General features: G+C 32.2%; 2 protein-coding genes across 4 annotated transcripts in view; one reads left to right on the forward strand and one right to left on the reverse strand.

Moving 5' to 3' along the window:
* Positions 1–6597: 6597 nt before the first annotated feature.
* LOC143229612 (uncharacterized protein C1orf198 homolog) lies at positions 6598–20312 on the forward strand. Its single transcript, XM_076462189.1, has 4 exons — positions 6598–7099; positions 11437–11487; positions 14468–14929; positions 16413–20312. The coding sequence occupies exons 1-4, from the start codon at positions 6806–6808 to the stop codon at positions 16452–16454; spliced, it is 849 nt and encodes a 282-aa protein (XP_076318304.1). The 5' UTR covers positions 6598–6805; the 3' UTR covers positions 16455–20312.
* Positions 20313–21024: 712 nt separating this feature from the next.
* LOC143229611 (uncharacterized) overlaps positions 21025–25683 on the reverse strand; it is a 50728-nt gene continuing 46069 nt past the window's right edge. For all 3 annotated transcript variants that reach the window (XM_076462187.1, XM_076462186.1, XM_076462188.1), the window contains one exon: positions 21025–21208. In XM_076462187.1, the coding sequence (XP_076318302.1) occupies positions 21182–21208 (27 nt within the window). In that variant the 3' untranslated portion in view covers positions 21025–21181. The remainder of the gene's footprint in view (positions 21209–25683) is intronic.

The following is a 25683-nucleotide window of genomic DNA, read 5'->3' on the forward strand; positions in this document are numbered from 1 at the left end:
ACATTGCACAGAATTTGTATGGAATGTAAGGAATTGTAACGAAACATTGTAACATATAATAAGCCTTAAAAAACCACACGGTGTCTTGCCAGGAAATTTTAGATCACTCAGGATTTGCGTCAACATCACTTAAGACTAAGCTGACAAAAATAAGTGCGACCATTTATTTAGATTAGTTTCTTTAAGTCTGAAAAATATGTTTATGATAATGAATTTTGTGTCATTTTAATACGTTTTTCCGCTTCTGTTCTAGGTTAATTTCATCGTAGCTTGATACGTCATTTTATAACAATCATAAATTAATATAAAGAACACGTTGTTTCAAAATAAGGCATTTTAATTTTCTCAATAAATTTGTACATCTGATTTCTGACGTTTATTATTAAATCATAAGAATCTAAAACATATATTCATTAATAAATTGTATCCGTGACGAATTTCGAGGTGCTCAACTTCTAGAAACGTCTAAAGGAATTACGTTGTATTTTCATTATTACTGGAAATTCCAACAATCGTGGGCTGGAAGCAACTTCGTTTTCACAACTTCAATGTTTATACTTGCTACTCTGGTGACAAATACCCGAGTTAGTTTGTTCAACAAATCATAAACAGTAATATGACATTTATTTTACGCGCCAATGACTGCAGTCGCTGAGATGTTTCATTTTTATTCTAGGCAATAGTAATCATGGTTTTGTATTATTCAAGTAAAATAATATTTTGCGGGTCGTTCAAAATTATTTAAAAAAATTAAGAATAGCACAATTTGAAACCCAGGATGCTCCAATGAATCTCATAAACATCGGTAGGTGGAGATAGAAAAATATTTTAATTACCTTTTTTTTTCATCTTTAAATATCGGATATCAAATTAGGTTTGATCAAAGTAAGGAAGTAAAATGTTTCTCACCTAACAGTATGTAGCATTTTTTAATTTGTTCACCTTGGTTTAAGTAACAGAAATGTTCGCAAAAAATTCGGACAGTCGCAAAGCATCTCACTTTATAGTAGAAACTTCATTTCTGACCTAATTTCATCCTCTCTTAAAAATAACGATAACAAAAACAGTTTACAGCTTCACATCTAAGTTTGCATTAATCTTATTACTAATACACTTTTAACAATATTAATATACCAGTAGCTGATCATCAAATAAATATGTCTTACTAACAGAAGCATTTTGGACGATAAGTGACATTTAACTGTAGACAACATTTATTGGGCCTGGCATGGCCTAGCGCGTTAAGGCGTGCGCTTCGTAATCTGAGGGTCGCGCCCGAGTCGTGCCAAACATGCTCGCCCTCCCAGCCGTGGGGGCGTTATAAAGTGACGGTCAATCCCACTATTCGTTGGTAAAAGAGTAGCCCAAAAGTTGCCTTCCCTCTAGTCTCACACAGCTGAATTAGGGGCGGCTAGCACAGATAGCTCTCGAGTAGCTTTGTGCGAAATTCCAAAAACAACAACTACAACATTCATTTTCCTGTGACGTAAGAAACTTGAAATTTCTTTCGGATTCTACATGTACACTAAAAATACTTACCAAATTTTAATCTTTTTCTTACACGCAACAAACTAAATATAATATACACTTTATATATAATTCTTTCACTCACCCACTATATTTTCACGAAGTGATTCGTTTTTTCTCAATTTAAGTACATAACCTCATGAAGGATTCATTCATTCATTGAGTTGTAGTAACTCACACCCAACATGACCAGATGGTTAGGGCGTTCGACTCGTAATCCGAAGGTTACAGGTTAGAACCCTCATCACACCAAACATGCTTGCACTTTTAGCTGTGGGTGCATTATTATGTCACGCTCAATCCCACTATTCGTTGGTAGAAGAGTAGCTAAAGAGTTTGTTGGTGGGAGGTGATGACTAGCTGTTTTCCTTTTAGTCTTACACTGTTAAATGAGGGTCTTCTGTCGCAAATAATCATCGTGTAGCTTTGCGCGAAATTTAAAAACAAACAAACAAGGGGCTTTAGTTACTAGAATTGTTTGTTTGTAAGCACGGTAAGCCCATTCCTTAATCTGGGTTTAGCTCCAGCACTGGAAGTTGTTAACTCTCTGTGGTCAGAATCCCAGGATCTCACACTAATTAGGGGGCCTCAAGCTGTGACTCTAAATGTGTTGCACATGCCTGCTCTGTCTCGAAGGGGTATTTATAAATTAAAAAGCCTAGGGCCAATAAAACCCTCAATCCGGCCTTAGATGGAACAGTTAGGTGTTAAAAAGGAAATACATCCTCAATATATGACAAAAAATCGTTGAATGCAATGATAAGACGGTACCGTTTAAAACATCCAAAACTATATTGTTTGAGTTTTCAATCATTCTATCGTTATTCATCATATCTTCCACAAGTTTTTCTTTGTTTTCTACTTTCTCCTTAAAGTTTAATTATGCCGGACACTCTCTAGCGTTTTTTGGAGCTTTCACATTTTTTAACATTAAAAGATGAAAGATAAACGTTTACATTTTTAATAACCTTCTCAAATTAAATTGTAATCAGTATTTAACTTTTGCATTCTGATAATTCCCCATTTTGAAGAAATTTGCAGGAAATTTCACAAATTGTTAATCAAATAATGTTTGACTTTTTCCTCCATGTTACTGTTTACATAACCAATAAGGATACGGGTTGAAAATTTTCTGGGGAAAAATAATCTCGGAAAATATTTAGATTTTTTAAAGTAATCATTGGACTACGTTTGCCACAATATTATTGTTTGTGTGTGGAGTGTATGTTTCATTATAGCAAAAGTCACATCAAGCTGTCTGTTGAGTTTACCGAGGGGAATCAAATCCCTGATTTTAGCGTTGTAAATCCATAGACTTACCGCTGCACCAGCAGGAGACATTTCTGAGCGTGTGTGTGTGTGTGTGTGTGTGTGTGTGTGTGTGTTTTAAAGCAAAGTCACATCGGGCTATCTGCTGAAACCACCGAAAGGAATCTAACCCCATGATTTTAGCGTTGTGTGTGTGTGTTTTTTCGTATAGCAAAGCTACAAAGGGCTATCTGCTCAGCCCACCGAGGAGAATCGAACTCCTGATTTTAGCGTTGTAAATCCGGAGACTTACCGCTGCACCAGCGGGGGACATTTCTGTGTGTGTTTTTTTTATAGCAAAGCCACACCGGGCTATCTGCTGAGCACACCGAGGGAAATCGAATCCCTGATTTTAGCGTTGTGAATCCGAAGACTTATCGCTGCACAAACGGGGGACATTTCTGTCTGAAATTAATTTTCAAACAATACATTAGCTTAAGTACTGCTAAATATAAAAACACTTTATTTATTCAACATATTAAAAATCAGACATATCTGTAAGATTTATACTGGATAAAAGTTTTTTGTTTTTTTGTTTTGTTTTGGAATTTCGCACAAAGCTACTCGAGGGCTATCTGTGCTAGCCGTCCCTAATTTAGCAGTGTAAGACTAGAGGGAAGGCAGCTAGTCATCACCACCCACCGCCAACTCTTGGGCTACTCTTTTACCAACGAATAGTGGGATTGACCATCACATTATACACCCCACGGCTGGGAGGGCGAGCATGTTTAACGCGACGCGGGCGCGAACCCGCGACCCTCGGATTACGAGTCGCACGCCTTACGCGCTTGGCCATGCCAGGCCCTGGATAAAAGAACAGTTTGTTTTGTTCTGGAGACGTGAAACTGTGGACGCTATTGTCATAACCCTTGAGTCAGCTGGAGACAGATATTTTGGAATTAGACACTCATATTGAGCAATCCTATTAATTACAATTTCAGTTTTGTTTGACATGGATTTCTTTGGTAAAAACACTTGGTGAAAACTTCAAACAATCATATGGTTATAGCTTGTTTCTACGGGAGAGTTAAATTATCACCTATGCTACAAGTTTCCATAGCAGCTACTCGTGATTGGAACACCTGTAGTGGGAGCAGCACAGATAGCCCATTATGTGGCTTTATGGTTTTAACTACAAACAAACGAAATTCAACAGATTTGTTCTGGTTTGTTTGGAATTTCGACCAAAGCTACTTGAGGGTTATCTGCGCTAATCATTCCTAACTTAAAAGCAATAGACTAGAAGTAAAGAAGCTAGTCAGCAACACCCACTGCCAACTCTTGGGCTACTCAATAGTAGGATTGACTGTCAAATTATAACGGTCACCAAGGTGAAAGATCGAATATGTCTAGTAAAGGGAATTTTAAACTGTGACCCTCAGATTGTGAGTCAAGAGTTCTAACGACCAGGTTACGTTTTCAACAGAAATATTACAAGAATTATTAACTATGACTGACAAATGTACCATTAAGTACAACAATGAAGGAAAGCTATATTACTTCCCAAAAAGTGAAAAAAAAGAAAAACTTTGAATCATGTAGTTGTTACTGGTCAAAACATTTAATATTATATTTCTATTCGCACTGTATAGTACCCATTACCATCTTGACGACGAGAAACCCACTTGAAGTAAAAATGTATACCAGAACGGCTGGTATGGGTATTAACTTGCAAACTCTCTTTCTTAACCTAGGAAGGTCGAAACGTTGTTCACTTCTTATCAACAACTGTTAATACCCAGTACCTTATTCTAGTCCCCCCGCGCAGCACAGCGGTATGTCTACGGACTTTTCATGATAAAAACCGGATTTCAATAACTGTAATGGGCGAAGCACAGATAGTCCTTATTTTACAACCTTAAAATTTTTATATAATTTTAAAGCAGAAGGAATGAAGATCACGTTTCTCAAGAATTAACCTTAGTTCGTATTTTTTCAACATGAAAACAGCTGAAAGAAACTAAACAAATATCCTTTGTTTTGGCCAGGCATGGGCAGGTGATTACGGCGCTCCACTCGTAATCCGAGGGTCGCGAGTTCGAATCCCCGTCGCACCAAATATGCCCGCCACTTCAGCCGTGGGGGTGTTATAATGTAATGCTCAATCCCACTATTCGTTGATAAAAAAGTAGCCGAAGAGTTGGCGGTGGGTGGTGATGACAAGTCTTACACTGCTAAATTAGGGACGGCTAGCGCAGGTAGCCCTTGAGTAGCTTTGTGTGAAATTCTAAACAAACAAATCCTTTGTTGTTTTTTTACAAGTTAATCGATTTTTTCTGGGAGTATAATATTATAAGTGAAGGTATTCATTTATATTTAGCTCTAAGAAAGTTAAAGTAGCATATAGATAGTTCATTAATAATTGTACAATTTTGATAGTGTATTAATAATTATAAGAATAAAACTAAAAAGAAAAACAACAACAGAAAAGCCGTGGAGTTGGTTCAGAAATTAATACTGGAAGACAGTATCTATGTGAACTGGCAGTTACAATAATTGCACTACTAAAGACGAATTAGAAAGAGTAAATACGTTTGACAAGTAGACAATAAGGATCTCTTATCTACTGTCGATTTATACTTGTCTTTAAAATGAATAATTTGACGCGTTCAATTAAAAAGATTTAGATCACTTTATAAATTTACCATCAGCCATGTAGTCACCAAAACCTATCCTATGCCCCCGCTAGTACAGTAAAAAATCAAGGGTTCGATTCCCCTCAGTGGGCTCAGCAGATAGTACGATGTGGCTTAGGTATAAGAAAGCACAAACTATCTCTATGGGTTCAATCGGCTTATAAAACAAAAATTTCAAATTATTTTGCACCAAACTGATTGTGGAATCAACTTTGTTGATTGAGCCACTTTTTTTATATCTGCGGATGTTCGACAGCTCTCAAGTAGTTGTTACTATTTTGTTTATGTATGTATACAGTATACACTTAATAACATGTTGTACTGGGTAACTGATTTATTTTCTTCTGATAGGAACAACACAGTTGGTTAGGCACTACCCTTCCTTTTACCCTCCTCTTCAAATTTCCTCTTTAACCACTACCTACTTGATACTTCAGAACTCTAGGTGGAACATTATTACAAAAAATCTGATAACTTTAAACTCTGAAACTAATTGACATTTAACTATAATTCATCAGACAGAACTGATGATTAAAACACACAAACAAAACGTAGGTCTTTTTTTTTTGTGAAGGACTAACTTGAGAAAGATTCCACGGCACTTAGTTGATGAAACTTTACTCTAAAGATTTCATTCGTCTGAGGAAATGTACAGGCAACGTTATTTGGAAGTAATATATTGTTTTACCTCTTCACTGTGCAACTGATTTACTCCTTCATTGTTTGCACATTTTACAGATAAAAAACAAAATGTATAATTAGAGAGAATTACTGTAATTATACTTCAAAACATTTCACATTTTTCACAAAAATTATCTTGATGCAATGCGACTGCAATTACATGGCGAAATATTTCTTCTTGATATTGTAAAACAGCACAGTATCCATACGTTACTCTTGGAAGAAGCAATAAATTTTATCAGTAGAAGGAAAGAACACAACCTGAGGGAAACGCACCAGAAATTGCAATGCTTAAAAATTATCTTTTACTATACTTTTAAACCTCTTCACATCATAAAGGTATTTTAAAAGCCTTCGTAGATTAAAACCTACTTGTGGCAAACAGAAAGTAGTTTAATATATTTATGCGTTAGAGTTTCCTTTTATTTATTTATAATAATATATCACACAAGGTGGCGCTAAGATTATTTTGTTGACTACGTTGCTGATCAAAGAAGCTTTGTTATGTTGTATATTGTAATTAATATTGCTTTCTGAGATTTCTACAGTTTGAATGGGTTTGTTGCCTTGTTCGGAAGTATATACAAGTTGAATTTGAACTATCTTTAAAATCTGAGTTTTATAATTTTCACTTTATATAGCTCTGTCTTACAATGGCTTCAGTGAAAGAAAAGGTAGAAGAATATTTTTCTACCATGAATCCCATAGCCAGCAGAATGATGGATGACATGAAAACAGTGATGGAAGAGTTCAATGATGAATGGGAAGAATTTAGTTTGGAAGAAAAATCTTGTCTTCTTTGGAGATCAGTAGTGAAAGCTAATGTTGAAGAAAAGTATATTTGTAATGAACGTAGTGAGAAAAGTGTGGAATGCTTTCCAGTTCTTGATATTAAAACGGGAGAAAAAATTATTGTTGATGAGGATACATCAAATGGGAAGCCATTCGTTAGTAATTTAATTTCTTCTTCTGTTTTGAGTAAATTTGCTGAAAGATACAAATCTATGAAATGAAGTAGAATTAGGAAGTTACACATTTTTGGTGATGTTTTTTCCTGCACTAATCATGCTATTGTACAGTAAGAATACATTAACTAAAAAATGTGTGGAACTTGAAATACAAACTGATGATGTAAATATTCTGATTTGATTTTGCAAACAACATACAATAAGGCATATGCATTTGTAGTTAAGTATCACAAAAATTCATGTCCAGTGTAAATTTATATCAATCATCAGTGTTGATGTTAACTGTAAAGCATGAAAAACAGATTATAAATTATCATTCCACACATATTTTTCAGGAAAATGTAAATCTTTTTTCACAGCATGACACAAGTGTAAACTTTTAATTGAAAATTTAATCTCATAAAATATTTTTTTTAAATAATTTAGTTTTAATATATAATTTTACTATGTCACATATTCATGGTTATCATATCTTGGATATCACTCATATAATAGTGGTTATTTCAGTAATTAAAAATTACCCTATATAATTTTTTCAATTCAAATTGAAAGGAAATATTAATAAAACTATTTGAAAGTGGTTTCATAAAGTAAAGTTCTGGTTTTGACATTCATGGTGGGCAGAATACAGATAGCCATTGTGTTGCTTTGTGCTTAATTTGAAACAAGTATAAGTAAACAATAATGTTTACAAGTTAGTCCTCATGTATGTCACATTCATGAAAAGGGAAATGATGAATATATTTTTCCAAGAACAATGGTAAGATTGTGCGTTTAAAATATTAATGTTTTAATCATCACTGAAAGTTTCATATTTTGCACTGGCATGAATATGAATGACTGATAAAAATATAAGAAACATTGGGCATAATTTTTGTGCTAAAGTTAAATCATATGTTATTTTAATAGTTAAATGGAGAGGTGTTGATTGTTTGAACATACTTTCCTCTCAGTATAAATATTTATTTAAATCTACCTATTTTTATGCTCACTGTTCTAACTTAAACAGTTTAACATTAATTAATTCAAAGTATTAAGTTATGTTTCTGGATTTCACTCTTTTATAAATCATTTCTATTCAACACTTGATTTAAAGATTTGAAAAATGAGCAATCTCTTTCATTGTCAGTAGCCTAGTGTAATGGGAGTAAATTACTAATTGGAAAATGTATTTTACAGTCACGTATTGTACACAGGTTTCACTCTCAGATAAACTTGTTTCATCTGCTACACTTATTTCATTAACTATTCTTGTGTAATAAATATAATACTTAAAACTACTGTACAAAGTTTGCCATGAGACTGCCATACCAGATATTTGAGACATTGTCAGATAAATTGTTGAACAGTATGTTTGTGACTAAAAGTATAGGTAAATATGTATTAGGTTGAGGAATAATTTGTGAGCATTTTTAAATAATTTCATTCAAGCATTACATGCAAGACTATACAATACTTCAATGCATGAACACATTACACCCAAAACATTTATTATGATACTTTATTTCATGTAATACCTAGGTATATAGTATGCATTGTTTTAAACGAAATTGAAAGAAATTAAATGCGAAAAGCAGATGGTGTCGAAAATGCTCGATTTTGTCCACTTGACATTCCATTTAATGAGCTGAAAATGAAAGCAAAAATTAAAGACATATGAAAATCAAACACACCATTTATTAGAGCAAAAAATTATCTACCAAATGACATGAGATATTTTGCGAAAGCGTTTCATTTATGAATATATTTTTTAACTTGAAAAAACGCTCACAAATTATTCCTCAACCCAATAGATATTAAGAAGGAAAGATCTTGCAATCATGAAACAGAGGATTCTCAACTTTTCTTAGCACAATGCCTCCACATGACATGCATTGTGACTGAGGTAAAGCACTATTCTTTATGCATATACAATGAGTACTTCAACAGTACTATACTGTGTATTTGCCATGGCACAGTAACACTCTTTAGTAGTCCTTATAGTGTTTGTGAGATGCTTTTTTTCTGCCTTAGTAATGGTGGTTATTGGATCAGTGCCTAAATGCGTAGTTTTGTAATATTGATTGTGATGTGGTGTTTATTTTTAAAATTTTTAAAATTATCAGGTGAATATCATTCCATACCTAATACTCTTAAACAACAACAATTTATTTTCATCTTTTAATTTTATTAGAAGCTTAACACTTTTGTAGCTTGTAGGCCTAGGTTTTCAACCATTCTTAACTGTAATACACAACTTAAAAATCAGCTTGTGTAAAGTCTTGTGATACTTAACACGCATTTACTCTGGAAAACCACATATATATTATGTTTAAATATACTAGATCATACCATTAGAACAAGACTTCTCATCATTGAGAGTTTTCTAGAAGTTCTTGGTCTACGTTAACTTCCTGAACTTAACATTATTATCAACCCATAGCTTACAACAGTTTCATGGGTGATATTTTTGTACAATATAGTGTGGAAGTAATAATTATGTAAAAAATATGTGCTAAGTACAGTGGAGAATAATTTTATCATATCAATTGTTGTGAATGATTTAATGAATTGGCAAATATGTTTTCATATAATTCTGTGGGAAAACTTTTGTGTTTTAATATGAGTCTCTATCAGTAAGACTATATTTTGCATTCATTGTTGATTTCTATTAATAGCAAAAATTTCATAAAAGAGACTCCATTGTTTTTATTTTGATAATTTATTTGTGGGTTTTTTTATCTGTTTATTCTTTTTCTTTTGGTTCTTGTGGTTTTGTCTTCTTTTTTTTTAAGGTCTTCTTTGTGTATGATGGTTTTTTTTGATATTTTGGTATGTTTCATGTTGTGTTTGCACTTTAATATCCTTTTCCAGATTAATACTGTTATTTAATACATGTCCAAATAAATGTGATGTAATTATGAAGTCTTAATATAACCTGCAGATATCAAGAGACTACTTGGTCCTTTAAGGTTGTCCTTGCAAGTATAGTCTATGTAAAAGTAGAAATTTATTCCTCTACTTTTATTCTTCTGAAAGTCATTGATTTATTGTTTTAAAATTCCTGTAAAATACTGCCTATCACTGCTACTAATAGTAGCTCATTATATCAGTTTTTCTGTTAGAAAAATGCAAACAAGCTTAATTACAGCCAGGCTTTTTTTCTCTTTTCCAAACTTGTGTGCTCTCTTCTTCTTATCTTAAGAATACAACACATAAATTGGTAAAAATCTGAAAAGGCTGAATAACTGATGACATGGTCAAACTGTGGCCTAAAGTAGGGCTATTTTTAGCTAAATCATAAAAAGTTGCATGCAGCTAAATTTTTTTACAGGAGATCTAATACACCTTTAATTACAACAATTGCTGATTTATCAACTGATATATTATAGGAAATTAGAAAAAAAAATCAGCTTTGTATCATATTAAGTCTTAGAGCTATGGCTTATTAAATAAACCAATGTTTTATACGATGTTGGGTTTTCAGGTGATTTTACTGCCTCTCTATGCAAATCCTAAGAGAGATAAACTTGGTTTGAGACTATTTTTGAATTCTGTGAGATTAAGTTTGTCACTGTAGCAAATTTCAGCCTTCTACCACCATTACTCTTGCAGCTTTAAACAAAGTTGCCCGAAAATGAATTCACCAAAAATAAAAAAAATTAACTAAATTTTACAGGGCTGTAAATCAGAAATTATTAGAGATATTGATCTAATCTTTGGCAATTTTTTATTACATGAGTAGATGAGCATGTGAACTTTTTCAAGGCATTCTGGGTGGTCACCTGCAGTCCTCTGGATGATTTGACATGGAATGACCCATCTTAGCAATATGTGTACCAAATAATTATTGGTTTGATTATAATTATATATTATGTGAAATTAAAAATGAATATCCTACTCTGTAAGTTTGTTTTTAGTTGAAATACCTGAAAGGTTTCATACTGTATAACTGTTTTTCTAAGTCGTGCCTTTTTTTCAATGATGATAAAGTTACACTGAATCATTTCAAATCAATGTGCAAAGAATTGGATATTAAAATGTATTACATTTTGTATAAATCAGACTTCTCTGTAGAAGTTGAATTAGGTATTTCTTGTATTATGTTTTTTTTAATAAACTAGCTTGTATTGATTTCATCATGATATTGAATCTATGTGAGCATTTTTGAAATAGTTAAACTTGTTGTAATATACGATTTTACATATTGTATTAGTTTTGAAAATGATGCAATTGGTCTTCATAGCATTAAAAATTAAGGCTAATTTTAATGGTTCAGCGACTTACATTTTCATCTTTTAGTTTCAACTAAGATTATTGATTTCCATTTGTTTTAGGGATGTACATGGAGGGATGAACATTCTGCTCCATTCATGTGGGAAACCCAGGTAAGCAAAAACTGTACATTAGGTATAGCTGTTTTCAAACAAATTCTAAATATATTGTACATCTAATCTTTAATTCATTTTTGGCATTTCATGTTTTTGTAAAAATGAAAATAAAACTTAAAATTTGTAGTGTTACTGAAATTTATGATAACTTTTAGGCAGTTCCTTCAAATTAAAATTATTTGTAAAGATTTTATGTCCAAAGTCTGTTAGTAGGATGTTCTCATTATTTCTATTTTTACAAGTGTAATTATAGCAAAACCTTTTATTAGGCACACCATAGAGTGCTTAGATTTAAATACAAGTTTTTGTAGCTGTGAAACACTTGTGAGACCAAGTCCTGGATTCAAGTTCTATTTAGGGTAAATATATTAGTATGTTATTTTGGCATTACAACATAATCTCTCACTCAGTCATTGGAGTCAGTGCTCTATCTATCATCTGAGTTATCATGGTCTTTCTCATTATAACAAAGAATTTCTTTTTTTGTTGTTTTAAATGATATGAAAGATCAGAAAGTGTAAAAATTATTTTGTAATATGAATCTGCATGTAGCATCATTGCTTTAATTTCCTTTATCCACTGACTGTTTCATCAGGACTTCAGTTCATAGAGAAATATATAAATATATTTCAAAATTATTGTGTTAAATTCAAGACTAGTCAATTTCTAATTTAAATAATTAAGAGCTCATTCAGTAATCCTCATTCTATAGTTCTTGTAATGAACATTACCCTCCAGATGAGAATCTAGAGTTGTTGTTTTTTTTCTTTTCTGTATTTAATGATAAATCAACTTGATTATTTTAATGTGATTTTTTTTTCTTTTTAGTTAAAAGTGCTAAATGTCCTAATCCCCATTGATTATTTAAAAGAGGTATACATGCTACATGAGTTTCTGTAACAAGGTGGAAGACGTTAAGTTTCTTACTCGTACAGTGTATATCTTATTTTCTTTGCATTCACATTGTACTCTTTTACCTAATGTCTTTATGTGAAATATTGTTTTTTGGTATATTATTGTAAGAAGGCCTGTCACTAAATTTTGATGTAGAAGGTTATTTAATCAGCTACTTGTGGATAACATCCAAGCAAAATGAACATATCAGGTTATCCCTTAAGTAATATCTGATTTTAGGTTCAGATTTAAAATGTTCTTAATGTTATTTATTCAATAATGTATATTCTATTATCATTAATTACTTCCAACCAATGATTCACAAGCTTTTGAATTCCACTTCCATAAAATTCTTGGGGTTTGGAGAAAAAGAATGCAGAGAGGGTAGTTTTGACATCTTTATCTGTTTCAAGCTTTTTTTCATCAAGATAGTTCTGCAAATTTCAGAATAGATGACAACCAGATGGGGCAAAGTCTGAAGAATAAGGAGGATGTGGAAGTTTTCCCAGTCTAGCTCTTCAGTCTTTGCAGATGTGATTCTTGTTGTATGGGGCTGTGCATAATCCTGGTGTAACACAACATCTGTACGATTGATCAAAGCAGGCATCTCTTCTTTCAGTGCAACATTCAAGCACTCTAACTGTTGACAACAGATGTCTGATGTAATCATTACATTGAATGGAAGCAATTCAGAGTGGATCACACCAACAATATCCCACCAAATGCTTAAAAAGACTTTCCTAGGGCAGAAGTTTATTTTGGGCTGTGTTTAAGCCAGTTTACCTGCACTGAGTTTTGTCTGTGGTGCTTAACATTTTTCATCTCCAATCACTAACCTGTCCAAAAAAGGTGAGTTACATTCACGAGAGTGCAGAAAAGTACAAATGTCCACTCTTGCTGTAAGGTTGGCTTATGTCCAATCATGGGGGACCCATTTTCTAAGTTTTGACACCTTTCCAAGATGTTGGAGATGACTATGGACTGTTGAATGGGTTGAATTAAGCTTCTGTGCTAGTTCTTCAACTGTTACAGCACAATCTTCATCAAGTGCAGCCAGCAGCAAGTCATCATTAAATTCAACAGGACGACATGAACATGATGCATAACTTAAGCTGTTGTCACCTGACCTGAACTTCTGAAACTACCTTCAACATTTTCTTTCATTGAGAGACTCCACACCATAAACACCTTGAATGTTTCATGTAGTTTCTGCTGCACTATTGCCTCTTTTAAACTCATAAAGCATTATATGCCTAATGTGCTCCTCAGACACATCCATCTTCATAAGGGTTTATTTGATTAATGATCTGAAAAAGTAGTTGGATTAGTTTTGTTTATTTGTCTGAACATTTTTATACATGTCCTATTACATATTTTAGTCATTAAAGCCTACTACAAAGACAGAAATGATGATGCACTTTCTGTATTAAATTTTCGGACATTACCTATGGGATGACCTGATATTTTGCCACTTAATTGTCACTAAAGAATACAGATTTTGTGATTATTGAAGCCATAAAATTATTAGAAAATGTTAATACATGCACAGGTATTCCTCACATTTTAATATAAGAATGTTTTTCTAACTTACTACACAGAAATTTTTATTGTTGCATAGAAATTGTGTGTTAAAAGTTTTTTGCAAATTAAGGCCACTATTTGTATTTATAATCTTTGTAACTCCTGAAACATTAGCACCATTATGGTTCTAATTGAACTAATTCTAATTTCACTGCATAGATAATTCTAGTTCTTCAAATGTATAAAGCTACATTTTAAAACTATAAAGGGATACTTTTATTGAAATGAGGTATCCATGCCTCGTGTTTACCTATCTTTTAAGGTAATTTCACACATACAGTAAGCTGTTATAATGTACAATAAAATTACTGAGGAACTAATTTATAAATTGTAAGTTTGCTGCTCTTAATGGTGTAGTTCTAGTTAGTTGAAGGTTTTATAATAATATTTCGTAGATCATTTGCACACAGTTATTGGTCTTTACTAAAAAGAAGAAGTTTGCACTGCAATTTCCTCTAACTTTTACTTGGGAGATAGCTTATCTATATAGTTTTGATTTTAGAGTCAGTTAGATCTACGATTGTTTGCCCTAAACAATACACCAACGTCTCTGAGGAAGAAACAGCATAATATTAAAACCCGTTCTCAGGAGAAAAGTAGTAGGTGTATCACTGTTGATTCTGAAACAGAAAGGTTTGAGAGTTCTATGTTGGAATCCTTGACACCAGAGATTATAAGAAAGAAATCTCTGCCACCAGGTGAAAGCTCATCTTCATCTTTGCAGACACCTGTCTTGATTAAGGATAAGATTCAACATGATTGTAATGTTTCAGTATGTAGTTCCAAAGAAACTCTTAATTTTGACAAAGACCCAGAAACTGTAGAACCAGCCCCTGAGCTCGAACAAAATCCAGGTTATGAGTCTGAAGAAAACACAAAGGACTTGGAAGAAATTAGTGATGATGTTGATTTAGAAGTGAATGCAGAATATATCCCAAGATCTGATTCATCTAGTCCGTCACAGGTACAGTATGCTTTTTTGTCTGTTTGAGTTTTGTTTTAAGAATAATTTCTTTTGAAAAGGTGGTCTCCTTATGGGTCAGAAGTAAGTCTATGGATTCACAATGTGGTGCTACAATCAGAGGTTTGATATTCCTTGTTGGACACAGCAGAGAGCCCCATGTAGCTTTGGTATAAAAGAAAGAATACATCTAAAAAGATGTAAGAAATATTGAATGATAAAAGTAAATTTACTTCTAGAACTTGTAAAATTAGCCAACATTAATCATTTATTTAAAATAAAGAGGATACATACTGGAGTATAAACAAACTTCACCAGAGACTCTTCACAGCTGAAAATTATATAAAGTTCATTAAGTTTATGTTCTTTTCTATAAACCAAGTTAAGCTAATGAGATTTTTGCCAGTCAATCCTGTGGTCAGTACCTCATTAAATTACATGTTTGTGTATATTGAAAGTGTTACCTTAAGACAATAAAAAATTACCAGTTTCAAACACACTTTGCATCCTGAAAGTTAAAATATGTCAGTAATAGTTTTTAGTTAAAAAAAATTGAAAACAATATTTTTGGTATAAAATATTTATGTAAATGTATAGTCCAATCAAGTGATAATGGAAAACACTGAAAATATTTGCATTTTTATATGGAGTTTCATATACAAGACAGCATATGCATATTGTGACAACACTTTGGTTAGGAACAGCAGTTATTGTTGTAATTGGAAATGCAAAGAAATTGAATATTGTAATGCTAAATATGCATTATGTATACAATTCCATAAACACAAATACTCAAGTTTATATATATATATATATATATATATATATATATATATATATATATATATGATGTCATTCATTTACAATGTTCAACTTTTCACCATAGAGTTTTATCTGCATAGTGGAATGTTTGGTAACAGTACATGTAATGCATTCATTCCTACTAGTGTAAAGGGGAGAGGGGTTGAGCGACTTTGAAAATTAAGACCATTCAGTACATGTACATATGAATTAAGGCGAAAAGTATTAAGTTAACTTTGTTATCATATGTACTGTTTAATTACTTTGATTATATTAGTATAAATGCTGCATCACCAGTTTTAAGTAAGACATCATAACTTTGGATGTAAAGCAGTACTTTACACATAGTTACTTTGAGCTTAGATTTGTGATAGAACAGTTATAACACTGAAAGTGGATAACTTGATAATATGGTTTTTGTGTGATTGACAAGCTGAATTTTCAAACATTTAATTAATTAATATTTTTACAATTTACCATAATATAAAAATATAAATAATTATATTTAATAATTTACAAACTCAACTGATCCAAGTAATTTATTTTTCTTCTTTTATAACACAAAGAAAGGTATACCTTATTATAATTTTTTCCATTTGTTTTAATATGAAAATAGTGATTTTGTATAAAATTTTAAAGAGACAATGCTTTACCATATGTTTTATTTTAGTGTTTTCTTCCTCAGATTATTCCTAAAAGTGGTTTTGACTTTCTTGATAACTGGTAAAGACTATTGAAGACTAAAGACTTTGCTATTTGTGAAGTACTAGTGAATAACTGGTGGGTACGTCAATATTTTGTAGTCATTTGAGTTGTTTTATGAGCGGAAATATATATACATATATTTTTTGTTTTCAGTTTTTTTCATCTTTACCTCCTATGATACTTATGTCTGTTAAAAATGCATTTTTAATAACTACTATCTTTAATTATAGCACACTGTGTAGTAAAACTGCTAACCTGTAATTATCATGTGTAGACTTCATTGTGTCTCAGTTGGAGGCTTTTTAACATCATTAAGCTTTCAAAGAACTTCAAAATCGTAAAAGCACAGTTTTATGTGATAACATTAATAGAATTGCTATACCTTAACTGAGGGTTTTCTGAAGGTCAGAATTTGTGTTTCTTGTTTACACCTATTTTAATAAATTACTGATGTTAAGAAGTTGAAGTAAAATTTGTATCTGTAGTCAAATGCAGAATGTTATGTACTTGTGTTTTTTGTACTTATATTTGAGGTTTGCTATGAACATCTGTTTTTAACTTACAATTTTGTAAAAACAAATGAAAATAATGTTTATTGAAAGTAAATTGTTATGTTTGTGTTTTAATTGTTCTCTACCATATAGAACTGATTTAAACAATTACTTATGAGTATCAAGTAACTGAAATTAGTGTTTCTAATTATTATTGTTGTTTTCAGTTATTCCAACTATCAATTAATTTAAAGTACAATTAAATTGTTCATCTTGAAAATAATCAACTAATGAAAATTAAGGTATCAATTATTACTATTTATGATTATTCCAATGATCCAGATTGCCATAAAGAACTTTCTCACTCTGACTTTCATATCAAAACACTACTGTGGCTATGTGCTTGTACATCATTTGAGAAACTTTGTACTAAGCAGTTAATAGGGTCGTAATTTAATGAATTAGAAAATGTAACTAACTGCCCAGCTCTAGTTCTGCATTCAGAACAGTGATTTGATTTGTTTTCATGAGTCTCAGAGTATGATTATCTCCAGTAGAAAATTGACATATTTCTGATAACTCACTGATCCCTTGTTTTTAAACATTCACTAGATTGTTATCACTGTTATTCATGTGCAGAGGTGGTGATTATTATATTTTAAATCTACATTTAGTTATACAGCTATATTTGGGTTCACATACAGTGTATCTCACATGGTAATTGTTTCTTCAAAACTAATGGATTTTTTTACCCTTTATATACTTAAACCATTCAATTTGGGATTAAACTTTTCTTTTGTAGCATGATAGTTAAAATTTTGTAAAATCTAAACAATGAAGTAGTTCTGGAATATCAGCTGAAAAATTATGATTTACAAGAAATTACCTGGAAGACTTCACTTGCACAACAAGTGATTTCTGAGTTACAAATGGTTTTAATTTTTTGCACAGGCCCATTAGCATGGTTGGCTGGTACAGAAACTAAAGCATAAAGCCTGTCTTAATTCAGGTTCCTTTGGAAGTATTTTGTGGTATTTGATAGGAAGATTTTCCAGCTGTAGTAACCTTGTCTAAACTATGTAAGCTTAGTAGTGTACAAATACAAAGTTATTAATATTGTTACATGAAAATTAATACAAGGAGGTCTTAAACAGTTAAGTAGACAAACATCAGAACAATTACTAACTATTAGATTGTCAAGAAATGTCCTTTTTGAACTACAAGGTTTGAAAAAGTATAAACCAGTGTGATAAAACATGCTTTAATCAAAGTAAGCACCATTTGTTTCAACACAGTTTTGCCGAGGTGTAAATGTGCTTTTTATGAATGTCCTTGCTGTAGAAATCAGAGTGTCTATGGTCAGTGAACTCTGAAAGCTTCTTCTGCAGCTGCCTGGTTTTGAAAGCATTTATTGGTCAAAGTGCTTGAAAAAATGAAAATCTGTAGGGGAAAGGTCTGGGAAATAAGGTGGATAAGGCAGAACCTCAATTTCCAATTTGTTCAGTTTTTGGAGTGTCATCCTTGACAGGTCTCATAATGCTGATTTTGTTGATTTTCAGTCAGCTCATGCAAAACCCACTTATCTAACTTTTTCTTCTTTCCAATCACACTCAGGTGATTGGCAATGCTTCCCTTAGTATGTTTTTATCTAAGAATGGCTTCCTTCCATGACCTTCATGGTCTTCAAGACTTTCATCTCTATGTTAAAACCATTGGAGCTAATGCTGAACTATATGTTCAGTAACAGATCCATGGCCTGGTTAATATTCCATGTCGTTTTGCTAACTTTTCATTCAAGTTTGAAGTTGTAGAGGAAAATTAGACAAAAGTCTTTATTGTCCATACTGCCTTAGGGGTTGTAAAACTTACTCTGAGTAGAGTTGAAACAGCAGACAATTAAGACACTTTGTAAGTGACAATGTCAGTGATAAGTTACTCAATATTCAACCTCCATTTGTCATTGTGAGAATTTTGACATTTGTTTTCTGAACAACCTAAAATTTTCAGCAATAAAAAAATGCTATTTAAACAGGTGGTAAAATTCTAATATGAAAATGCTCATGTTGACAGTCGTCTTTAGCCTAGAGCTTTTTGACATGTTAGGTTTAGTTATAGTTAATCCAATAACTTGTTAATTTATTTTTGGACAAATTTAATTTTTTTTTCAAACAAAACATCCCATACAATGTACTTCTGTTAATTTTTATTGTACTCCAAACTAAAACTAATAATTTACTATTCAATTACTGACATTTCTAATTTTTTTATAACTAATTCAACCATATGTTATCAGTTGGGGTTTGTTTAAAAAAAAAAGAAAGTATAGAAATAAATAATACAAAATATGCTTATTTTTGTAATATCTTATTTCTGTGCTTATGCCATATTATAAGTTATCAAAAAAGTAAATATTTTGTAGCAGTGTTACTTTGAAAATGTTGGACAAGTTTTAAAAGAAAAAAATTGTTAATTTATCTTCAGTTAATAGAGCTTTTTTTAGATAAATCATGTAAATGCTCAGTTTTCTTCTTTTGTGCATAGTTGTTAAGATTAACATTGCAGCATAACTTATAAAGTTTTACTGTTTTAATCATTATGTTTTGTAATCTGTGAAATGTATTCATGATATATTTGCAGAAATTTAATTTTGAGGTTTATTTAGTCTTTACTAACTCTTGTACATTTCTTATTACTTGTATATTCTTGTGATCCATTTATATTTTTAATTTGCAAATGTTTTTTAATAGATTTGTATTTCCTAAAAGCATAAAAATGAAACTTAATAGTAAATAGTGTATATGTGTGTGTGTATACACATAGCTTATATTTGGTGTAAGAAACTTTTTAAATTATTTCTTAAACTGATGATAAAATTAAAATAAATATTATTTGATGTTTCCTAAGTTTATTTTCTTACTTGTTCAGAAAACGTTTCCATGTGTTTTTGTTTGTTTTATATTTATTTGCTGTAAAACACATGAAGTCACTATGATTTTGTTTTTACTATTTATGAGCTGTCTGGTTCTATTCCTAATCAGTTTTCTGTAAGTATGTGCTATTTGCATGGAAAATCAATGTCAAATCACTTCTCATCCTTGTCTCATATTGATAGCTGTAGGGTAGCAGTGAGATAGTATTTGTCCTGTTATTTTGTATTTTTTTTATAACTTGTCATGAACAAAATTTGTTCACTTGTATAAAATTGATGAAAATGTTTAGAGCATTAGTAAGATTAAACTTGAAACCTAAAGTATTCTGTGTATTACAGTGTCATTATTCACAATAGTATTTGAAGTGCACTGTTGACAGCTAGTTCTGTGTTCTATGTTGCTTTGTTAAATTGTGTACACTGATATTTATAATAAAGCTAAATGTAGAATTTGTTAGTACAATGTCTACAGTGTTTTATTACATTTTTGTATGTTTAGTCTACAATTTAATGTTTTTGTTTAGATTGTGTAGAAAGAAAATTTTATTTAATACATGCTCTGTGTACTGTAGATAATCAATCACTACAGTAATTGATCATCAGTTGAAACATGTCTTCCATTATAATGTATAAATGTTTTTTAAACTGTCTTGATATCTTGGATATTTTTCTTTTTCAAATTGTTCTCACAAACAATTTGTCTGTTAAATATATATCAATCTATAATAACACATCCATAATAATGTACACATGATTAAAAGTTGTTGAAAAAAAAAACTGTTGAACTTACACATATTTAAACTAGGTGTATACATTCATCTCAACTAATAAGCTACAATTTCATCCAGTCTTTTATATAATGTTTTAAGAGACTTTAGTAGTGTTTTTGTCATGTAAAAGGACACTGTAGTTTTTTAATTTTTTGATTTGTTAATTTTTTAATTCTTTTGGAGTTTTTTTACAGCACATTTAATTAAATCCACAAGTGATAACATATTCACTAAATAACTGGTCAAAGCTATGTTGTGCCACTGTTGCTAATTGCTGTGGGTTTCTCATCCTCAATAATTTAATGCACCACTGTTGGTATCAGATGAAAAAGCGTTGGACATGAACTAACTAGTTATTGTCTCAAGCTGTGAATCAAAGAGTCCAGATGTGAATCCACTGAATAAGTTTCACACTTTTATTTTGGATGCATTACAAAGGTGAGAATCAACTCTGTTATTTGGTTCAAAGGTCTTGTGATGCTGGTAGCTGAGCATCTTCTTACTTGCCAGAAGTTTAAGATTAGGGATAGCTGACCTTAAGGTTCTCTAACTTGGCTGTTTAGCTCACATATGCTTGAGAACAATTCTGTTTGAAAAAATACAAATTAAATAAATATAAACATAAAACAATGAGTTTCCTTCAGTAATAGATAGCACTGTTTTTAATATAAAAGGTTTTATTAATATATCAAAATTATGACTTTGCAACAACTCAGTCAAGTTTATTCATATTCTAAATATTTTAAAATGTTTTTAAGCATTTAATCAAAATCTAGTATAGCATTATGCAGATGAACAAAGAGAAATTACTGGTTAATTTTTGTTTGTCTCAATTTTTATTACTGAGTTTGAACATGGCAGAAACTTTCATTGATGCTAACTCAAGCTATCTTACTGTCATACTCAGTGATGAAGCCCTTTTCATAAATATGTAATATATATTAAAGTTAAGTAAGCATTTATAAATATATTACTGAAGCATGTGTCTGAAAGAGATACTATTCTTAATAGCTGTAATCAGATTCTGTGAGAGTATGAAAACTGAAAAATATTTTTTTAAGGTATAAATGGTATCAACTTTTTCTTGTATATTAATATTTTAACAGTAAATAATCATATCAAGGTTGATATACAAACTTGTATGTTTGGCGCAGATAGCCTAGTTGCTTTGTGCCATAAAACACCAAATCAACCAACCAACCATATCAACGTAATCGAAAGTCCTTAGCCAGTCTGAATAAATCTTTATCAATTATGAAAAACTCTTTTGCTAAGTTAAGATTTTTTTTTTTAAATCGCCAATATATTAAACGTGAGGACAAAAAATGTTCTCAGTATTAAAGTGCGAGAGAAGAGTTCTATAGTGTACTTCATAATAAATGTCCTTGACCCTAAAAAAAAAGTAATAGTCTGGTATTTGAATGAACTTCCTATAGTTTGGTATGAATAGTTAATTTAAGTATAGGCATTTGTCAGATGTCTGTATGTGAAATTACTCTTTATATATAAATACTATTAAAGATTTGTCATGCATCTCATGTTCTTTACTCTTAATAAATTTTAACTGTTTTTATCAGGGTGGGTGCATGATTGAATTTTAAAGATAAAATGGTGCTCCCTGAATGAAAAGTTATTCGAACTTTCCTGATATTTTTAAACATAAAAGACATAGATGAAGATAAGTGCCAAACTATCAAAACCGTCAGCAGACTAATGTGTGCCGAATGGTCCAGGTAGAAATTATAACATATAGAAGAGCTTATTGGTCTATCTAGACTGTCCCATCCTCTGAACTAAATTAGAACTATTAAATTAAAAAAAACACATCAAAACCAGCCCTTGTCATTCATGTAGTTATTGAGCTTTCTCGTAAACTTACTTAAATTTATTACCTCTACAACATCTGAAGGCAAACCAATTAAAGTTCAACCACACTGTTAGTAAAAGAAAAAAGTCTTAGCTGAGAATGACTCCTTCCTTGTCAACATTTATATTTATGTCTATTAATCTTACCATTTTTCACCATTGAGTATGAAAAACAAATAAAGACGATGTATCAATACTACCAATTCCTTTAACAATTTTAAACACTTCAATCAGATCCCTCTAACTTTATTTTTTAATGAGAAAACAATTTCAGAGATCTTAACCTCCACTTGTATGACAACCTCTATTCAAGACACCATTCTTGCAGCCCTCTTCTTAATTCTTTCCAAAAATGTAATGTCTTTCCTGAGGAAAGGAGCCAAGACTGAAAACAGTATACTCCAAATGTGGCTTAATTAGTGACCTATACAATTTTACACGAGGTGATACCAGACTAAACAAAATCTATGGTTACAACCAAATTAGAAACATATAAACTACATTTAGAACTGACAAAATCATTCTGCTGAATTGCTTCGGAAACCACAGATATAATAAGCTGACAAAACTCTGAAAGTGATAAAGACAAGAGGAGAAATATAAAACTCTTAACCTTCTAATTACGAATATAATGCACTAACCACTGGGGTAGCTGCTCTATTTCGCCATCTTACGAAAAATGATCAAATTACGCCGCTGTTATATAAAGTGAAATAGTCTCGAACATACCAAAACCTATAACCCTGGCGTTTACTACATACACTATTGGAAAAAGGTTCACGTTTTGCGTCTTTATTTTGAAAGACTAAACAAGCGTTTGTGTAACTTTACACACTGATGTGTATACTAATGCACAACTGAGAAAATTGTAGCAAATTTCTGTTTGTTTGTTTGGGAATTTCGCACAAAGCTACTCGAGGGCTATCTGTGCTAGCCGTCCCTAATTTAGCAGTGTAAGACTAGAGGGAAGGCAGCTAGTCATCACCACCCACCGCCAACTCTTGGGCTACTCTTTTACCAACGAATAGTGGGATTGACCGTCACTTTATAACCCCCACGGCTGGGAGGGCGAGCAAGTTTAGCGCGAACCCGCGACCCTCGGATTACGAGTCTCACGCCTTACGCGCTTGGCCATGCCAGACCTACGAATTTCTGTAATTTCTCAGTAATGCTACATAAAATCCTATTGCAGCGTGACAGTCAAAATAACAAGAAGATTAAAACGATACTCTTAAACAGTGAATTTTAAGCTAAAGGAACCGACAACAATCTATCTTTTTTTTTTTTTCGTGTCTTTATCGTTCTTTTTGTCAAAGTTACTTTGTAGAAAATCTTCCAAATTCACCTTCATATTTGGTGTTTGATGAGTTTGCTTCTCCAATAAGGAATGCAGTATTTTCAGGATCTGCGGCTTTCTGTTTGCGGAACATTTTTAATCCAATATTTCGTTTTATTGAATGTTTGGAATCTTACGCAATATCGTTTACGTTCACCTTATTTATTAGATACTTTTACTGAACACAGTCTTTAGTAGTTTGTTCAACATAATCATGTTAAAAAGTTTTAAAATTATTCAAATTTTAAGCCGTTTTCAGTTCACTTGTAAAACAAGATAATGACATAGTAGTTTTGTCAAATATAGCGATTTACCTTAAAGAAAAAAACAAACGGCAACTATAGTAACTTGAAGGCTGACAGAAAAGGTATTACAGAGTTAAATTGTTTTGAATTTCACGCAAAGCTACTCGAGGGCTATCTGCGCTAGCCGTCCCTAATTTAGTAGTGTAAGACTAGAGGGAAGGCAGCTAGTCATCACCACCCACCGCCAACTCTTGGGCTACTCTTTTACCAACGAATAGTGGGATTGACCGTCACATATAACGCCCCCACGGCTGAAAGGGCGAGCATGTTTAGTGCGATCGGGATTCGAACCCAGGACCCTCGGATTACAAGTCGAACGCCTTAATACACTTGGCCATGCCGGGCCACAGAAAGTTAAACCTGAGTTTCACATCTACCTGACTAGAAGCATGAAAATGGAAACAAACATGAAAGTGATAAATAAACCATTCTCTATGTAAGAAAATAACCAGCCTGAAACAAACAATCAGAAATTTTTTTACAGTGGCTTAAAGATGAAACTTGAAATATGAACAAAGTTTGTTTTTGTTAGATATTCAGTAGACTTACACAAGAGATACACTGCTGACCAAAATCTTAAGGCCAATGAACATAAAGAAAAAATATGCATTTTGCGTTGTTAGACTCAACCACTTATTTGAGTAGAGCTACGACAAATGAAAATAAGAAAAGGGAAAATAAAAATAAAAAACTTTTTTAGCATTTAATAGGGAAAACGTGAACACTATGAAATCAGCCTAAATACTATATAGTCAAAAGTTTAAGATCATACTGAAACGAAGCGTTAATCGGTAAACACGTAACGAAATTTAGACGTTTGTGTTCAAGCATTAGCGTTGTCAAAATCTCCCACTGACATCTCCTGTGTTACATTGAGTAAAAACATGACAAAGGCTAAAGAGTTGACAGAGTTTGAACGTGGCAGAATTGTCGAGCTGCAGAAGTAAGGTCTCTCTCTGTTGAGCCTGGGCGTAGTTAAACTGCTGTTGCAATTTTCTTTAAAGACCCTGAGGGATACGGAATGATAATTTCAAATGGTCGGCTCAAGAAAATTTCGCCGGCGTTGAGCAGGAGGATATGACGGGTTTTCTAGCAAGACACCAGCCGATCGTCGAACCAGATTAAGGCCCTTACGGACGCAGAATGCAGCTCAAGAACAATAAGACGGCACCTACGAGAGAAAGGCTTTAAAAACCGTAAACGTCTTGAAAGGCCACACCACGAAACAGCTCGGTTAAACTTTGCTGAGAAGCACCAAACATGGAACGTAGAAAAGTGGAAGAAGGTTTTGTTCTCTGATGAGAAACAATTTAGCCTGGATGGACATTTTTTACACGACATAGTGGAAAAGGTTCCATCATGATCTGGGATGCTTTCTCCTTCCATGGAACAATGGAGTTTCAGGTTATTCAGGGGAGTCAAACAGCAGCTGGCTTGTTGGAGAGAGCATCCTTATTGACTGAAGGCCCTCATTTGTGTGGAAATGACTGGATCTTTCAGCAGGACAACGCTGCAATCCACAATGCCCGCAGGACAAAGGACTTTTTCATGGCG

This window comes from Tachypleus tridentatus, chromosome 10 (genome assembly GCF_004210375.1).
Source record: "Tachypleus tridentatus isolate NWPU-2018 chromosome 10, ASM421037v1, whole genome shotgun sequence".
NCBI classification, from domain to species: Eukaryota; Metazoa; Arthropoda; class Merostomata; order Xiphosura; family Limulidae; genus Tachypleus; species Tachypleus tridentatus.